This window comes from Lycorma delicatula, chromosome 1 (genome assembly GCF_047948215.1).
Source record: "Lycorma delicatula isolate Av1 chromosome 1, ASM4794821v1, whole genome shotgun sequence".
Taxonomy (NCBI): domain Eukaryota; kingdom Metazoa; phylum Arthropoda; class Insecta; order Hemiptera; family Fulgoridae; genus Lycorma; species Lycorma delicatula.
The window spans coordinates 201,407,079-201,425,081 of record NC_134455.1 but is presented as its reverse complement, the minus strand read 5'-3'; the positions used below and the strand labels follow the sequence as shown (position 1 = coordinate 201,425,081).

General features: G+C 29.1%; 1 protein-coding gene across 3 annotated transcripts in view; it reads right to left on the bottom strand.

Moving 5' to 3' along the window:
* Window positions 1-3,281: 3,281 nt before the first annotated feature.
* The window catches only part of LOC142327514 (myotubularin-related protein 10-A), a 123,591-nt gene continuing 108,869 nt past the window's right edge, over window positions 3,282-18,003 (bottom strand). For all 3 annotated transcript variants that reach the window (XM_075370644.1, XM_075370647.1, XM_075370656.1), the window contains 2 exons: window positions 11,816-12,055; window positions 3,282-4,777 (listed from right to left, as the gene is read on the bottom strand). In XM_075370644.1, coding sequence (XP_075226759.1) covers window positions 4,517-4,777; window positions 11,816-12,055 — 501 coding nt within the window. In that variant the 3' untranslated portion in view covers window positions 3,282-4,516. The remainder of the gene's footprint in view (window positions 4,778-11,815; window positions 12,056-18,003) is intronic.

The following is an 18,003-nucleotide window of genomic DNA, read 5'->3' as shown; positions in this document are numbered from 1 at the left end:
TTGAGTGATACTGACTCAGACTATATCGAAAATGATGAAACTGTTGATCATCAATCTATTTCTCCAACATGCTCCATCACACAGGAATATTCTTCTTCCTTCAAAAACCAATTTGAAAGGAAAAAATGGTCACAAATGGTCCTCAAAGGGTAAGGAAAATATGCGAACAAGAACTAAATGAAACGTCATTCACTTCACCCAGAAACTCAACAACAAAGCAGAAAAAATAGAAAAACCGTTAGAAGCATTCTTATTATAGCAGATTTGATGTTTAAAAAAATCACAAAATTCACTAATGAAACAATTTTAATAAAATCTGTTGCATATAAAACAAAGCATGCCACTATAAAAATAACTAATATAATCAAAATAAAATCACTTATTGGGTTATTAGTTATTACAGCAGCTCACAAAGACAACACTGATAAACATAATTTTTGTTTCCTAACATGTGATACATGATTTTAATCTGGTTTTTGATGCTGAAAACGAATATGAACTCAGAATCTTTGACGAATATGTACTCAAAATCGCCCACCATTTTGAAAATTTTTTAAATTTTAATTAAAGGATTTTTTTCATTTTTCATCAAATAGTTAGCATTTTAAGCTCCTATATAGTATTTTGTTAGCTCATTTTTTATTGCTTAACTTTGTTAATATAATTTGTAAGCTATAAATAGTGCTTCATCATCAGTATCTAATACTGAAGAGCAAGCCTTCATGGACAAGATTAATTATGTTTGTGGAGGTCAAAACATGTAGCTGAAAACACAGCTGTGATGTTTGTTTAAGCACTGGATTTAGGAATGAATTAATTTTGACTTAATTAATTTTTTTTGTTTTAATTAATTTTCAGTCTTACTGCTGCTTTAAGTTTGGTAACAGTGCAGTATCGTAATACCTTGTAATTGTATAAATCATGTGGATGACTTTTGTTATGTATGTGGTGAGTTTACCGTAAAATCAAATAGAAAAAACATTACACCTTTAATTAAAAAAGCAAATCATTTGTACTTTCTGTGTAAAATTGGTGATCGGGATAAGACGTGGGCTCCTTATATAGTATGCATTAATTGTTCTATATATTTAAGAGGATGGCTGAAAGATACATGGAAGGGCTTACCATTTGGTGTACCTATGGTTTGGCATGAACCAAAGGATCATGTAACCAATTGTTACTTTTGTTCAAGAAGTGTCTGGAATTCCAAAAAAAATCTAAACATACTGTAAAATATCCTTCATTGCAATCTGCAGTCAGGCCTGTACCTCACAGTGAAATTATTCCAGTTCCTAAGCCACCTATGAATGTATGTTTTGAAAGCAGCAATGAAGAATCAAGCAGTACTGAATAAGACAACAATGATTTTGATTTTGAATTATCTTCCAACAAGTCACATCTTACATCAGAAGGTGAATTAAATGACTTGGTTAGTGATTTAAATTTATCAAAAAATCAAGCTGAACTGTTAGGATCGAGACTGCAAGGTTGGAATTTACTTCACAAAAATTCAAAATTTTGGGCTTTTGAAGCTGATAAAAAACTTTCTCAGTACTTTATTGATGAAAATAATTTGATTTATGGTACAAATATTGATGAGCTTATGTTGCACTTAGGACAAGTTCATAAACCTGAGAACTGGTTCTTTTTCATAAATCGTCCAAGTATAGTTTAAAAGTGGTTCTACTGCACAATGGTAACAAATATCCTTCGATACCAATCGCTTATGGTTTTAATTTGAAAGACATACGATGTAATGAAAGATGTTCTTGAAAAAATAAATTATAAAAACATAGCTGGAACATATATGGTGATTTGAAAGTTATAGCTATTTTGTAAGCCATGCAGTTAGGCTATACTAAGTACATGTATTTTCTTTGCGAATGGGGCAGCCAAACTAGGGATAAACATTATGTTATCAAAGAGTGGAAGAAACGAGACAACTGAACTCCAAATGGAAAAAATATTATTATTCATGAGCCATTAGTTGAACCAATAAAAATATTTTTACCCCTTTCCATATCAAGCTAGGACTAATGAAAAATTTTGTAAAAGCAATTTAGAAGGATAGTCCTGGATTTCTGTGCATCAGGCAGAAATTTTTGAATGTAAGTGAAGGAAAAATTAAAGAAGTAATATTTGTTGGTCCTAAAATAAGAGAGTTGGTTATATATGATGTATTTAACTCAATGTTAAATAATGTAAAAAGTGCAGCTTGGGCTTCATTTAGATGTTTGCAAAAACTTTCTTTGCAAACAAAAATCCGACAATTACCACGATATTGTTAATCAACTTCTTATTTCATACAGAACTATTGGATGTAATATACATTACATCCAATGTGAAAATACATTTCCTCCACTCACATCAGGATTTTTTCCCAGACAACTTCGGAGACATAAGTGATGAAGAACACAGTGAACATTTTCACCAAGACATTTCGGTGATGGAAAACCGCTATAAAGGGAAATGGAATACTAACATGCTAGCCAATTACTGTTTGACATTAATTCGGGTTGTGCCTGAGGCTATTTATAAAAGAAAAGCATCAGCAAAATCATTCTAACACAGGTATGGCCATGCAAAATTATAAATTTTACTAATTTTAACTATATTTTCCCTTTTAATCTTTTTTGAAGCATACTTTATTTAAAACTAAGGGTGATAAAAAAATTGTACTTACAGATCTGTAATGTATGCAAAAAAACAATTCGAGAAATGGTATCACACTTACAGAAACATTAAAAAAATTTTTTTTGTCTATCAGTGCAATCATCTAAACAGTGAAGAGTTGTGTGATGCATCCTTCAGTGGTTCACACTATATTTCAGTGATGAGCAAAAATAGGTTTAATTTTTTATTGAATTGTTTAAGTTTTGATTCAAAAAATACAAGGGAAGAAATAACAGAATGATAAATTCACCCATATAAGAGAAGTATGGGATGAATTTATTATTTTATGTAAAAATAATTATATACCTGAAATGTACTTAACAGCTGATAAGCAAATGCTTGGGTTTAGAGGTAGTTGTCCGTATAAAATGTATCTGTCGTCAGAACTATATAAATATGGTATTAAGATATTCATGCTTTGTGATATTAAAATAAAATACCTTATCTTGGGGAAGGTATGTACACTGAAAACTAATGTAGAACAAATTCTAGGCTCTTCATCAAGAAAAATCTTGCTTATTGTCCTTCAAAAAAGTGAAGGATGACTTGTTTTATAAGCACAAAATGCAGAAAGCATATCTGTATGGAACACCAAGTGACTCAATGTGTTGACTGTAGTAAATAAATTTATTATAAAAAAATAAAATTGTAATTAGAACACACTTTAAGCTTGTAAACAACTAGTATTATATAATACATTGATTGATTTTTAAACATTCACAATTTATTGACTTTTATATTCGTTACCCGCAGAGTAGTTTTTATAGTGTTGTGATCCTCGGGTTAAACATCCACGAAAATGGAGGATTATTTTTCAATCTTAATTTCAAATGAACCTAAAAATCTTAATAAATCAAAATTTCTAAAAATACAATATTAATCACTTTCATAAAAACTGGAACAATAGAAAATATCATTGTGATTAATTCAATCAATGAAAAAAGAAGAAATTAAAAAATATAAAAATATAATTTTCTTGAAATTTTGGTATCTTAATAATATTAGGGTTATCCAATAGGGAAAACATAAAAAAAAACTGAATAAGTTAAATTTAAGGAAATCTTATTCAAATTAATAAATATATGGGATAAATTTTATTTATTTACTATTCATAACTTTGAATGTATAAATTAGTACTTTATGAGAAATTAAATGAGATAATAAAACTTTTGTTAGGAAATGAGCTCAAGACCAGCTGGAAAAAAAGCCAAATTCTGACCTCTTTTTAACTCAGTTGAATCAATTGTAACCTTCTTTTTGCTACAAAATGCTTTTATTTTAAAAGCTAGATTCTTTTAATAGTGCAAGCAATGTTCTATTAAAATGGCCAGACTCTTGTACATATTATTATTATTATTTTAATTAGCAATTTGTATGCATTAATATTTTATGAATTTGGTAACATTGTACCAAAGCCTCTGTTACATTACATTAAATTTATTGGCAACAAAAAGTAAAGAGCTGGTAAGAAATGAATGAATCTAATTAAATCATTTTACAGAAATTAAACTATAACCACTTGTAGATAAGTTCTATACACATTTGCTTTCCTGAATATCATTTTTTGAAGGGAAGTCTATCCTTTTTGTATATCTAGTCTGATTTAGGTTAATCTCTCACCACTGTAAAATTAAAAATAAAATTAAGATGTTTTGATTGATAAAACATTCAAACAGTCAAGCCTACAGGTACTTGGATTTAGCACTTTTTCGTGGTGATGTGTGAATGTGCATGTAAGTAGTACTCTGAACTACTTAATTTTGCTCAGAGTATTCACAGATTACCTAAAATACCAGTTATTGTCATTTAACACTACTGTATTATCACTATTACACATCTACTATCAGTCAGGTGCATTTAATATAGATTGAGAATCCAACATTATTTCAGCTGACTGAAAACTCTGGTTTAATGATAATGAACTGATCAACAGAGCAGCAGTTACTGGTCCAGCATTCGGACGACGACTAAAAGGAAAGAATGATCCAATTTGGCTGAGTGTTTCTAGTGATGGTGCAACAGCTGGTCGTACATGCAATGGTGATACAAGTTCATCACAAGCTGAATCTATCTGTGATAATAACAGTCGACTTGTTAAATCAATCTGTAATAGAAATATTAAACACAGTATTAAGAAGTTTAATGTTATGTTATTATTACTGATCTTATGGTAGAGTGGTCTCTGCTTTTCATCTAGAGGTTCCACGTTTCAATCCCAGTCAGGCATGGCATTTTTCACATGCTACATATTTTTATCATCCATCATACTGACTATTATCAGGCATTGGCAAATTGTTACTGTTGTATAAATAAATAGATATCAAGTATTGAAAAAAATTATTCACTCTGCTGTAAGAGTAAAAACTAAAGTAAAGAATAACTTGACCTTCATGTACATGAGCATTAAACTAACTATTGTCAAAACAGACACACTTCTTTAACTCGATATAAAAAAAAAACCATTTCCAAAGATAGTGCTAGAAAAACATTTTCATTAATACTTCTGGAAATGTTTTTTGGTATGCATCACCATACTGCAATGAACAGATGCTAAGCAATCTGAATAACAGATCAAGAATGTCATATAATTTCTGGCAGTGTCTAGTATTACAATATACTTGCTAGATGAGTTCAGCAAATAAATGTACCATTTAAACAACTATTTATTACACTGTTGAAATTGTCAACATTTTCTCCATAAACAAATTCCTACATAATTAGTGTTGTTAATTTTTACAAGCACGAAACAGAACATTTAAACTTAAAAAATAATGGAATCAACTGAAGAGGTAAAGTGCAGGTAGATTTAATATTAACAAAAGCATCAGCCAAACAAATTAATTAAAATTAAATGGCAGCTTAATGCTATTCACAAATGTGCAGTCCCAATTATAATGTAATAAAACTACTAAATACTGTATATACATTCTTTGTAGCAGCAGTAAATACATTCTTCTGCATAAATATATTTCACAAAGTGAAAAAATTTTTAAAATTAAGTATCTAAATATAAAATGGAAAGAAGTAGCAAAAAAAGTGAATAAGTAAATAAAGTATATTAACACTTTGACTCCTAGGGGTATAATTGGTAAATCTTCCCCAGAACCTAGACATTTTTTAACTCAGTTTTGGACTCTCTAGTGTTCCAAAATTAATATTGATAGTGTTTTATAGATACTCACGGTCCATATAAGAGTTTTGCAATGAAAATGTCACCAGAGCCCGTGAGTATACTGAAATACTCAACTGATGTAACTACCAATGAAGAAAATTTGTTTTATGTTTTAGATTTTGTTAGAAAATTGTAGTATGAAAACATAAAGTGAAACAGTTACAAGTTTTATGAAATAAAAGATCGTAATATGAAAGGAAAAAACAATAAGATACATGGAAAGCAAATCTATTAGTTTTATTACAAAATTAGAAACACTTAGGAAATAATGTATAAAGAAAAGCGTTCTTTTGTATTATGTCACAAAAACTATTTCTTGAAGCACTTATGATAATCAAAAAAACATTTTATACACATGAATTTTTTTTGTGGAAATGAAGGGCAGGTCGTGCGAAGTTGTGATGTATGCTTTTGAGCGTAACTTCTATCATGGGTTATTGAAAATTTTTCATAGCATAAAATGCATCTTCCTTTTCTTAGTTATTGTAGTAGACCTAGGATAATTATTCATACACTCACTGTCACTTCCAGAAGTCATATCAGAGGTATGAATTGATGGATCATCTGCGTCACTTAGATTGTAAAAAATACTGAGTGAGCTATCATCACTGTCATAAGAGCAGTCTAATTTCATTCTTATATCTTCTTCATCCATTTTATAAACATAAAATAAACCACAATTCACGAAACAATCACAACTGTTTAACTAAGAAATAACGAATTATAAAGGTTAGAATAGCACTAGACGTTCTAACTGTAAACAAAGAAATGCACAGCAGCTGAAATGCAGCAGCTGTTTTTCAATAGCCGACAGTATAGCCAACTGCTGAATTTTTTAGAACCCAAACTTGTTTTTTTATTGCCAGGGACCAAACGAACAGATTGAACCATTTAAAACAATGCTAAACTGTGTGGCTGCTAGATACACGATCCGTTGAAGTGTGCCTCTATCTGAGTATCCAGGATATACTCATGGGCTGGCAGTGAATGTTTACTATGTATCTGTGAGATACTCATGGGAGTCAAAGTGTTAAAACATAATCTATTCAAACTACAAAATAAACATATTCAGTATCATAAACTGTATTGTTATATATGTCATTTCCCATTGTGTCCATGGTTTCTTAACAAACTGACGAAAAAATAACAGTAATAGTAAATAGCTTAAAAAAATAAACCACTATAGTTGAAATTACTTCCATTAACATTTGGGCTGGCTTTATTTAACAATTATTTTTATTTAATATTATTAGGCATACTTGAGTTCATTTATGAGCAACAGTTGAACTTCTTTAGATTCTTTTGAAAATGCATTGGAATACAACTTATATTCACTATTTATAGTTCTCAGAACAACTGAATTTTTCTATCAGTAATAAATGTGGGAAAGGTAACATTAAAATACAATAAAACAGTAAAATTTAGAATTATTACACAAAAATTAAAAAGTAATTTCAGTAAAAACCTCATCTGGGACCCTGCAAAAGGCAATAGTGCTGAAATGTTTTGGCACATGAAAGAACTTAAATAAAGATTTGATTTGCTATGTCATTAAATATTAATCAATTTATATAAAAAATTTAGAAAGATATGGGAGATTTTTACATGAATATTTTCTACATCAATAGATCTTTAAATGACTTAATTCCCCCCATTCCATTCCTATAGTCTGTCAATGAAAAATTGTTTTTTGAATTTTTTTAAAGTTTAAAAGCTCATAGTATAAAATTCATTGGATTTAAAATGTGAAGTATTGATATCTCATTATCCCCAAATACCTAGTACATTTAAAAAAAAAATTGGCAAAAGATTTTCATCCCATTCCTAAAAAATCACATTTGGATTTATTTAAAATGGCTGTTTATTTTTTTCAATATTTTTGAAAACAAAATTTTCAATTAGTGTTACCAATTTGGAGTAACTTTTTTTAACATTAATTTTACCAATTACTCCCCCTGCAGTAAGAAAGTCCCAAATCAAACATTTTTTTTCAATTCTTAATGCCTAAAACTTATTTCTTATTTTTGTAAGCATAAGTCACAAAACAGCCCCCTTAGTGAGAGGCCCCCAATTTAAAAAAAAAATAAACGTTAAAATTTTGTTTGGGATATTGATTTTAATTTTAGAGTAATAAAATAAATAGAGTCAATAAAATAGACATCCTCTTGATTCTGAGGCCCAGCATAGTTGGAAAAGTCAATTTTGTTAGTTTCAACAGTTTAGTGTTTACAAAATCCTCTATTTTTGTAATATTCTTTGTAAAACTTTAATATGTAAAAATTATAACTTGGAACTTTTTTTGTTAGTTTTTATTTAATTTACGCATATTCTTTAATAAAGTAGGTCTAACAAATAATTAACATTTCACATGTTTTCTTTTTATTTATAAGTATATTTATTATATAACACCTATTTTATACGAAACATTTAGGCAGTAACAGATTATAATTATTTTCAGAAGAAAATATTATTACAGCAAGATATATAAAATTACTTGAATTTTAATGTTTACACATTTTCCTAACAGCTTTTCACCTACTTGATGTGTGGGTCCTATTTATTCATAAGAAAAAAAGTTAATAATTTCTGAGCCTTACACAAATGTTTACATTTCATGTACTGTTCTACATAATTACACAAAAACTTTTACTCTCTAAAATGTCTAAATTTACTTGTAAAAGTGATTATATGTTTTATTTAAATTGTTTTAAGATTAATGAAGTTTTGGTTTCATTCCAGTTCTTTTTAGATCATGAGTTTCATTACTGCATAAAAAATTATGAAACAATCAGAAACACTGTTTGAATAAAATGAAAATGAAGTCAGTAAATTCTACACTAAATTAGCACCCTCAAATTTACAACCACCAATTTTTTTTGTGAAAGCAATCGTTCAATTATCATCATTAAGTTGAAAAATCAACAGTACTTAGTAGTTTGGGCATGAACCTTTCCAAACTGATGATTGGGTGAATGCTTCTTATACACTCGTAAAAGAGTTGAGACACACTTGTAAAGAGTTGTTATCTTAAAGTATATTTTACTTATAATTCATACAATTTCATTTCAGATATATTTATTTCATTTACCAATGTGATTTTATACATTTTTACTTAAATAAAAGAGTATAATTTTTTTCTTATATTATCACTTACTGATCAACAGATGTATAAATATATATATATACCTCTTTATATTAGTCTTAATTACAGGCTGATGACAGAATAGTTGCTTTTGTCTGTATAGATAGGAAATAGATTTTTGTAACTTTAAAAAAACGCCAAGCTTAAATGGGTTTCAAATCCACAATCTTCCAAATGAAAGGCAAAGGCAATACCACTCCACTATCAAACAATAAAATTTTCTTACCATATTTAATAACTATCAAAAAAAAATAAATAAAAATGAGAATTTATTTTTTTTATGTAATATGTTGCAATTCTAAATTTGTATGTTATCTAAGCAAAAATTCAGCAATTTATTTTTCATCGATTCAATGTTTTATAACTTGTTTAATATTCATCATAATTTTATTTGTTATATATCATGTTCTTGGTTTTTATGCTAAAATTTCAACTTTTTCCTATGCCTGATTAAAAAAAAAAATTATATATATTAAAAGGAACACTTCAGAAAATAATTTGACTGATTAACAAAAATTTGTTTTGACAAATTGATTAATTTGATTTGAATAAATAAGTTAACGTTCACTCTGAATTTTTATACACACTGTTTTGTCCTTTATAAATGTACTACTATTTTTTTCTAATTTCTCTGGATGAAAACCACTAGAGAGGAAGGCAATAAAGTAAGACTCATAAATTATTATAATATCATCATATTATTATTGGAATGTTCCATATGCAAGCTGGAATTTTAAACTTGGTGGAAGAGAAATTACTGTTTTCATCATAGAGGTAATGTTGTTAATAATAGGTAGTTTTAGATAGGATGGGTTTACTTTCATGTACAATTAAGAGAAGGACCTCTTTACATTTTATAAAACAATGCATCAAGAGATAATTATGTTGTTACATTATATGTTACATCAGTTATGTTATACTGTCTAAAAAGTTGATTGTTTAGGATAAATATATTTTGTTCTGAGTAAAAATACGAATAAAGATTTTTAATCAGTGTTAATGGAAATTACAGCTAATAAAAACATTCACTCTGACTTTTGTTCTAATATGATACTGAAATTCTGAATACATAAATTATTGTGTAAAATTGGTAGTATGCTATATTTTTTGATGTAAAATATTCCAAATATTGGGTCCTAGAATTGTATCTCCAATAATTTTCATGACTATTACAAAAACCAAAATACTGGCATAAAAACTCAACTTTTTAAGTTCGGTGCAAACTTAAAATGTTATATTGACAATAAACAAATAGAACTAACAAAATTTAAAAAGTATGTAATTCTGAGAAAATTGATTAAATAAAAAAAAAATTAACAAACTGACTTATTTAGAACAATAGACCAAAAGATGGCAAAAATTGTAATAATTAAACTTATTATCTTCCTATCTAGCACTATAGCAGAGCTATAGCTTTAGAAGGGAAAGTATTGCAATCGGTCCAATTTGGGCATGTGCAATTTTCCCCGGATCTGTACATTTTGACACCTAAGGAACCCAAAAAACTGGATGGAAATTTCCCAGATGTTCGTATGTATGTGTGTGTGTTCAGTGTCACACCCTAAATGACATTAATCTCCAGAACTACTCGACCGATTTTGACCAAACTTGGTTAAATTACTTATATAAATGGGGCATTGATGCCATTAAATTTTCAACTTTAAAAGTTAAAGGGGTGAGGCTATAGAGCCTCAGTATCTTGAGATTTCGCCTAATTAAAGTCTCATTATTTTTAAGCATACTTGTTAACAATTAAAAAAATAATATTTCCAAAAACTTTTTTTGCAAAATCGCACTCCCACCCCAAAAAGATGCTCAAAATAAACTAATGGCTAAGTGGATATACTGTGTCATAAGTACCCCCTCTCACCACAAGGAGTGCTAACATAGCACTGACTCTAGTAGTCTGCTATATTATGATGTCACAGGTGATTGGTAGAATTAAATAAATTAATAATATTTAAAATGTAGAAAAAGTATCCTTCATATTTTGTTTTACCTGTTTACAACAATTAATATTTTTTATAATTTTTTTTGCAATATCAAAAATATTTTTGGATTAGTTTAAAATAATATCTTTCTTTCACATTTTGTTTTCCTTAAAGACAATTTAAAACATACTTTACTTTCATGAATTTTTTTCAAAATTAATTCTTTTTAAATTTTCTTTTAAGTTTTATTTGTTTATTGGCAATTTACCAAATTAAATTTATGCTGAACATAAAAGTCACCTTTTAGGCTTTTGATGCTAATTTATTGAGATTTAAAACAATTTTATTGAAAACTACTGGGGATAACAGTTCTGGGATTCAATCTAAAAAAGTCTCAGGTCGAAAAAACCATTAAACCATCAGTTTTGTTCCATAATTTGCATCTCAAGAATTTCAGATCAGTCTATTTAACTGTAGGACCAAGAATCACAACAAAAATGTATGAACTTTTCAAGTTAATACAAACATGTTAAGGAAATTTTTTGTTTTTGATTATTATTTCAAGCAGAGGAATACTCCTTTAACGTTTAACAGGAACCCCCTTACAATGAAATTTAGAAAATCAGATAATTTTTTTACCAGGAATATAAGCTGAAAATGTATAAGCCATTCTACTGATAGCAATGTTCAAAGAACTTAAAAAAAAAATTATAACCATATATTTAATTTATTCTTCTGAGAAGTTCAGCTATTTTGATATAAATCACATAATAGTCTTTATGTAAAAAGAACACATTTTTATTGATTGTATTCTTCTTTTACATGATGAAAATAATAAAAAGCTTTGTTAGTTTAAAAGTGTGGTCTGAAGTTTCTAATTAATGTTTTTGTTTTTACCTGAGGTTTACCTCCTCCAATAATTTCAATTATTGGAATAAAACGAAAGTAGCACTGTGACCAAAACTGTAGAACAGATATTCCACTGGCAGCTGCAAGAGGTGAGTGATGTTCAGGAAAATGTGAACTAGTAGTTGGTGGCATCTGATACAATGGATTATAGAACAACACAATATCTCTATCAGGGAACTGCTCCCCCCAATCCCAAACAGACCTCAGTGTTAAAGGATTGTTAGGTTCCTAAAAAATGACAAAAAATAGGATCAAAATGAGTATTTGAGTTAAGAAAGATATATTTTACTACAAAAATCAATTAATAGGCAACAGAAATATGCTAATAAAGATTAACTCATTTCCTTTTATACAGTTTTTAGCAGATGAATACCTTGAACCTTTTTTTTCATTTCCACCAACTAAATACATACATATCCCTGGTGTAGACACGTAGTGCATAAAAAACAATGAAATGACTCTCAGCTCCTACAAAGATGCAACCTGTACAAGCGAAATTTATAATGTTGATAACAAGTAAAATCTATCACAATAAGGTAACTAGTATAAGTTTTACTTGATATTCACTTTATTTAATATTAACAAGTTTCAAGGGCACTTTAAGTTCCACACATTTTTGGTATTATGTCAGCTGTTCAGTCCCATTGTTATCTTCTTAACTGTTAGCAATTTTATAACTGTTCATTGAGTGCAATTTTATGATGTTAATATTCATTGTGTATTTAATTAAAATTAAAAATAGAGCAAAACAAAATTAATACAGGAAAGCTAATGGCTGAATTTGCACTATCAAATAAGAAAACTGTGAGTAAGAAAGATTTTTACTCAGTATTTTTAGGTGAGTTTTGACCTGGAATAATTAATTCTCTTCAAACAGGAATAATGTTAATAACTCAAGAAACTATGTATTTATTTGTAGCTTGGCAATCTTGTGCTTAACCTACAGTTTTGGTATTGTTGTAACTATTTTGTAAAAATTAATACTATTGTACATTGTGATTTATGAAATAAAAATGAGACAATGAAGTCATGTTTTTGTTAATTAATCTAATCACAATTTTTTCCAATAACAGATAAGACTCATAAATACAAGCTGATAAGGTGTAATAATCATGATATAATATTTTATTCACAGGAAATTTTTACTTACGGTTAAGTAAACAAAGCCCTTTTTCACCATATTAGCACTTCTGCCAACATTCAAATATAGAAAATTTTAGACTCAAATTAACATTTCTACATCAAAACTTACAGTGAATTTTAAAAATTGTAGATTACAACAAATAGCAATTGTTGAGTTACAAAAATTATTTTATAAAACATCTTTTACACTGAAGGTGGGAGGCAGCTCAAATCAAAAGTCTTTTTTTTATACACCTACAGAAAGAAAAAAACAAGTAAAAAGTAAGGAATATTAACCTTTAAGGATGAGTATTTTGGAGACCTCATTTCAACAATTGATGTTCAGCATCATCCCATCCTTCTTGTTGGTGACTCAAGACCAGTAGAATGGAAATTCTCCTTCAATACTGGTAGAATGGAAACCAAGTTGTCTACGTTTTTCAGAATTTATTGATAAAAAAAAAATTAATTGACATTAGTAGCAATATCCTGCCTAAATCTTCTCACTTTGGTCTTTATCACTGATTATTTGGTTGTGTTCTTTCTTTAGCCTTCTGTTCTTTGTCTCACTTCTTCGACTTTCTGTTTTCATTCATCTGATCTTAGGAGTATTTATACATTTTAACGAAATAAAAGTGTGCTTATCAACAGACAACCTTGTTATACTTGTCAAATGATGTATGTAAACTCTAGACATTCATGTTAGAATTACCAAATGATTCTACTAGAGGCTTTATGAATCATAATTATGCTCAGTTATGAGCAATTGTTATGATAATGTTTTTAATTTATGTAATACTTGAACTCAATCCTTCTATTGCAGATGTTGAACCTACAAGTAGAAGGCAAAATTAAGTTTCAAATGAAAACAATGAAGATTTTTGTAAAGATGCAGTTGCAACAGCAATTAACATTGCAAAGAATCTGGATTTTATAAGAAAAAAGCCAAAACAGTGCCAAAGTCTCCTGAAGATGTTAAATTTAATACTATACCAAACATTCACGAATCTTGTTCTAACTCATCATTCCCAAAATATAAGATGAGGGGAAATTTTCCAATGAGGCTCATTCTGAATTTTTTAGCTAATAAACAATTTACCCACCACACTACAAGAAATCGTCTGAAGAATTGTATTCATCAGAAAAATCTATCTCTTTATTGCATAATGAAGTTAATGATAAATTCTTACAGATGATTCAGATACTAGCAGTGGTAAAGAAGGTTTGGAGCTTTAAAACAAACAAAAAATTAACAACATTAGCTTGGTGGAAAAAGGCTGGGATCAAAGTAAAAATGTGGAAAGATGGAGTCAGAGTTGTTTTATAATTCAATAAAAGAAAAGAAGCAATCTCCTGCAGCACTAAAAACAGTTGATTGCAGTAAATGTTAATGTAAAAATGCAGACTTTTTTATGAAGAACAAAGAAAGAGAAACTTAGTTCATAGACAAGTAAATTATAAACTATAAAAATATGTTATTTCTCACAATGTTTCAGCTTATACATCCAAAATAAGTAGTTAGAATTGGTACTAGAACTGTGAAGGAGAAAAGTTACAATTATTATTTTGAAAACAAAGATAATTTATGAGAATAGGAGGTTGGAAAATCCTTTTTTTATAAAAACTTTATGCATCAGTCATGGTCCAGTAGATTCAATACTGTGACAAATGAATGATGTTAATCTGTTTATACTGGAAGATGAATGGGGTCAAAATGAATTAGCAGGAAATAAAACTGATCTAGAAATGATAAAAAAATAATACCACATAGTGAGGGTTTCACACCAGTAGATTCCCACTACTAACTCATTGGGTTGGCCTAGTAATGAACTCATCATTGCAAATCAACTGATTTTGAAGTCGAGAGTTTTAAGCTCAAATTCTAGTAAAGGCAGTAGTACAGTTACTTTTATATGGATTTGAATACTAGATCATAGATACTGGTGTTCTTTTGTGGCTGGGTTTCAATTAACCACACATCTCAGGAATGGTCGACATGAGACTGTTCAAGACTACACTTCACTTACATTCATACATATCATCCTCATTCATCCTCTGGAATAATACCTTACAATGGTTCTGGAGGCTAAACAGAGAAAAGGGAGAGTAGTAGGGAGAGTGTAATTTTTGATAATAATAGAAAGAGATAAATCTTTAGCAAAAAATCTGGCATTTAACTGGAACCTTGTAATAAAAAAAAAAATTGTTCATTAGAATAAATATTAAATAATTTAATACGAATGCATCCTCTTAAGAATGACAATCTGGCAAAATCAAGCAGTCAATGCTGATAATGAACCACTTTATACATGTAAAGAAGCCTTTTCTGTAGATTTTTGAATGGAAATTGAACCTGAAAATTTGTTATAAATACTTTTTAACAACTAAGAACAGTGAACATTAGATTATGTTTACAGAGATTTATATATTAGTCAGCTAATTCATTCCCCTCTAAAATTCTATTTTGACTTATTATGACAATGTTTCCTATAATTATTTTATGTTACTGGTACAATAACGACCTTGTGTTCTGTCATGTGCAAAACAATTTTTTGTTATCAAAAAATTGTTATCACTATAGATGTAAATATATATCAATTTTTTCTTTTTTGTTAAACATGTGGTCCATAAACCCTTTTGGTATAGTAAAAATAAATAAAAAATTGCTGTGAGATGTAAAAAAAACTTTCTCCTCTGAATTTTTAAAATCTGTTGCGCTACAACCCATCTTTATATAATAGAAAATTAAATTTTATTTCACTTTTTTATTTTAGTATAGTATTTTTACCTTATGCATAATACTTTACATGTATTTTAATGACAAAGATGGGAGAAATGAATGATGTGAAATAAGAATGTAAAGTGAAAGCAAAAGACTTCTACGAAAACCAGAATTGTTTTATCATACTAAAAATGCCAGGTTCACCTAAAATTTATTTAAACAATTAGATTTTTAATGAACATCAAAGAGTTGAAATTTCATGCTATCTTTTCCTGTATCAAAATTAATTTTTATCTAGTGTGTCCACAAAAAAAGTGGATTACAAATGAACGGCATATTTTTTTTATAAATTACAGAATGACTTCTTTTAACTACACAGCAACTTAAATGATATAATTTTTAACAACCTCTGTTATGTTTTTATTTAATATAAATACATTCACCATCAGTACTCAAACTTTTATTTTTTTTTAAATGAAAAATAGACATTTATTTGCTCAGGAAACCCTTCAAAAAAAAAAAATCAGTAGGTACAAATAATAATAATAATTATTATTATTATATGAGACATATTCATAAAGTAAGGGCCGTCGGCTTATATTTAAATATTAGTGGGTCTGAACATAGTTTCATGCATGCAGGGTTATCTATTCACTATTTATGAAGCCACTGCAGTTGTTGTTTTCATTCAGTAGTCGTCTGCCTGCTGATGAATGCAGATCGCAATGTCTGTGACAATCATTTCTCCCACTAGTTGTGAAGTGCGTGCTGTGATTCGATTTTTGTGTGCAAAAGGATCTTCAGCTGCTGAAATTCATCAGAGTTGTGCCTAGTGTATAGAACTACAGTAATGAGTGAAGGAAAAGTTAGGCAATGGTGTCAAGACTTTAAAAAAATGGCTACACAAATAAGCACGACAAAAAGTGGAGTGACAGGCACAGTATTCAGACCGATGAAATCACTGAACAAATGAACTGAAAACTGCAATGTGATTGGTGACTGACGATTAGTCATCTGGCTGATGAATTTCCACATATTGGATGCACCTCTATCTACATGACTGTTACAGAAAAGTTCGGATATCACAAATTATGTGAAAGGTGGGTACTGAAAATGCTCACCAACCAACACAAAGGGCAAAGAATGTGTAGTGGACAAGCGTTTTTGGACCGCTATTGACAAGATGGAGATGAATTGTTTTCCCATATTGTTATGGGCGATGAGATGTGGATATCCTACACCAACGCAGAATCGAAAAAACAGTCAATGCAGTGGCATTATTCCAATTCCCCAAAACCAAAAAAGTTTAAGCAATCTCCATACTTCAGTCGAAAAATGTTGGCTATTGTTTTTTTGGGACAAAAAGGGTGTCATTTTGGTTGATTTCATGAAATGTGGATCAACAATTACAGCTGACATGTACTGTGAAACACTCACCTAACTGAGACATCCAATCCAAAATTGATGACAAAGGAAACTGTCGTTCAGCGTAATCCTCCTTCACGACAACACGCATCCTCACATCGCTGCCTTAACCAAGAAGATTCAAGATTTTTGTTGGAAACTTTTTGACCACTCTCCATATACCCCGATCTTGCACCTAGTGACTACTTCCTCTTCTTGCATTTGAAAAAGTGGTTTGGTGGACAACAGTTAGAAAATGACGAGGAACTCAAAACTGCTGCTGTCAACTGGTTCAATTCCCAGGTGGCGAACTTCTATGCAAAGGGGTTAAAGAAACTGGTGCAGCATTACAAAAAGTTGCTAGAATTGAATGGTGATTATGTGGAAAAGTGAAGTAGATATTAGTAAACTAAAACTGTAAGTAAAAACCTTTTCTCACAAGATCATTTTTTTTAATGACCAAACGGTTCTTACTTTATAAATATGCCTCATCGAAGAAGAAATTAATCCTTTTTGCCTTTTGATAAAAAGTATTTTTTTAAATTTACACTCAGTATGAATGTTAGCCAAAAATTTTATGTAATAAAAATTAAGGGAACTGAAAACAATAGAATAGTAGTAGTGGTGGTTAATATCTCAAATATTAAAGAAAAACCTCTGTTTACATGTTACTCATTAATTAAGAAATCAGTTCTTTTTTTATTAAAATGTTTTTTTCTTGTAATAAATATATGCTTCGTCATAAGATTGTAGAAGATTTGGGATGTTTTTACCCACTGAAGCATCTGGAAATAATAAGAAAACTCATTATGTCTCTATGGCTACTCTTGCAGGCCCCCAAGTCAGTAATTAAAATCTTATAATTAACAAATGTAGTGCAATATTTAAAACTAAAATTTAATTATGTTAACACTTGGAAGGAGATGTT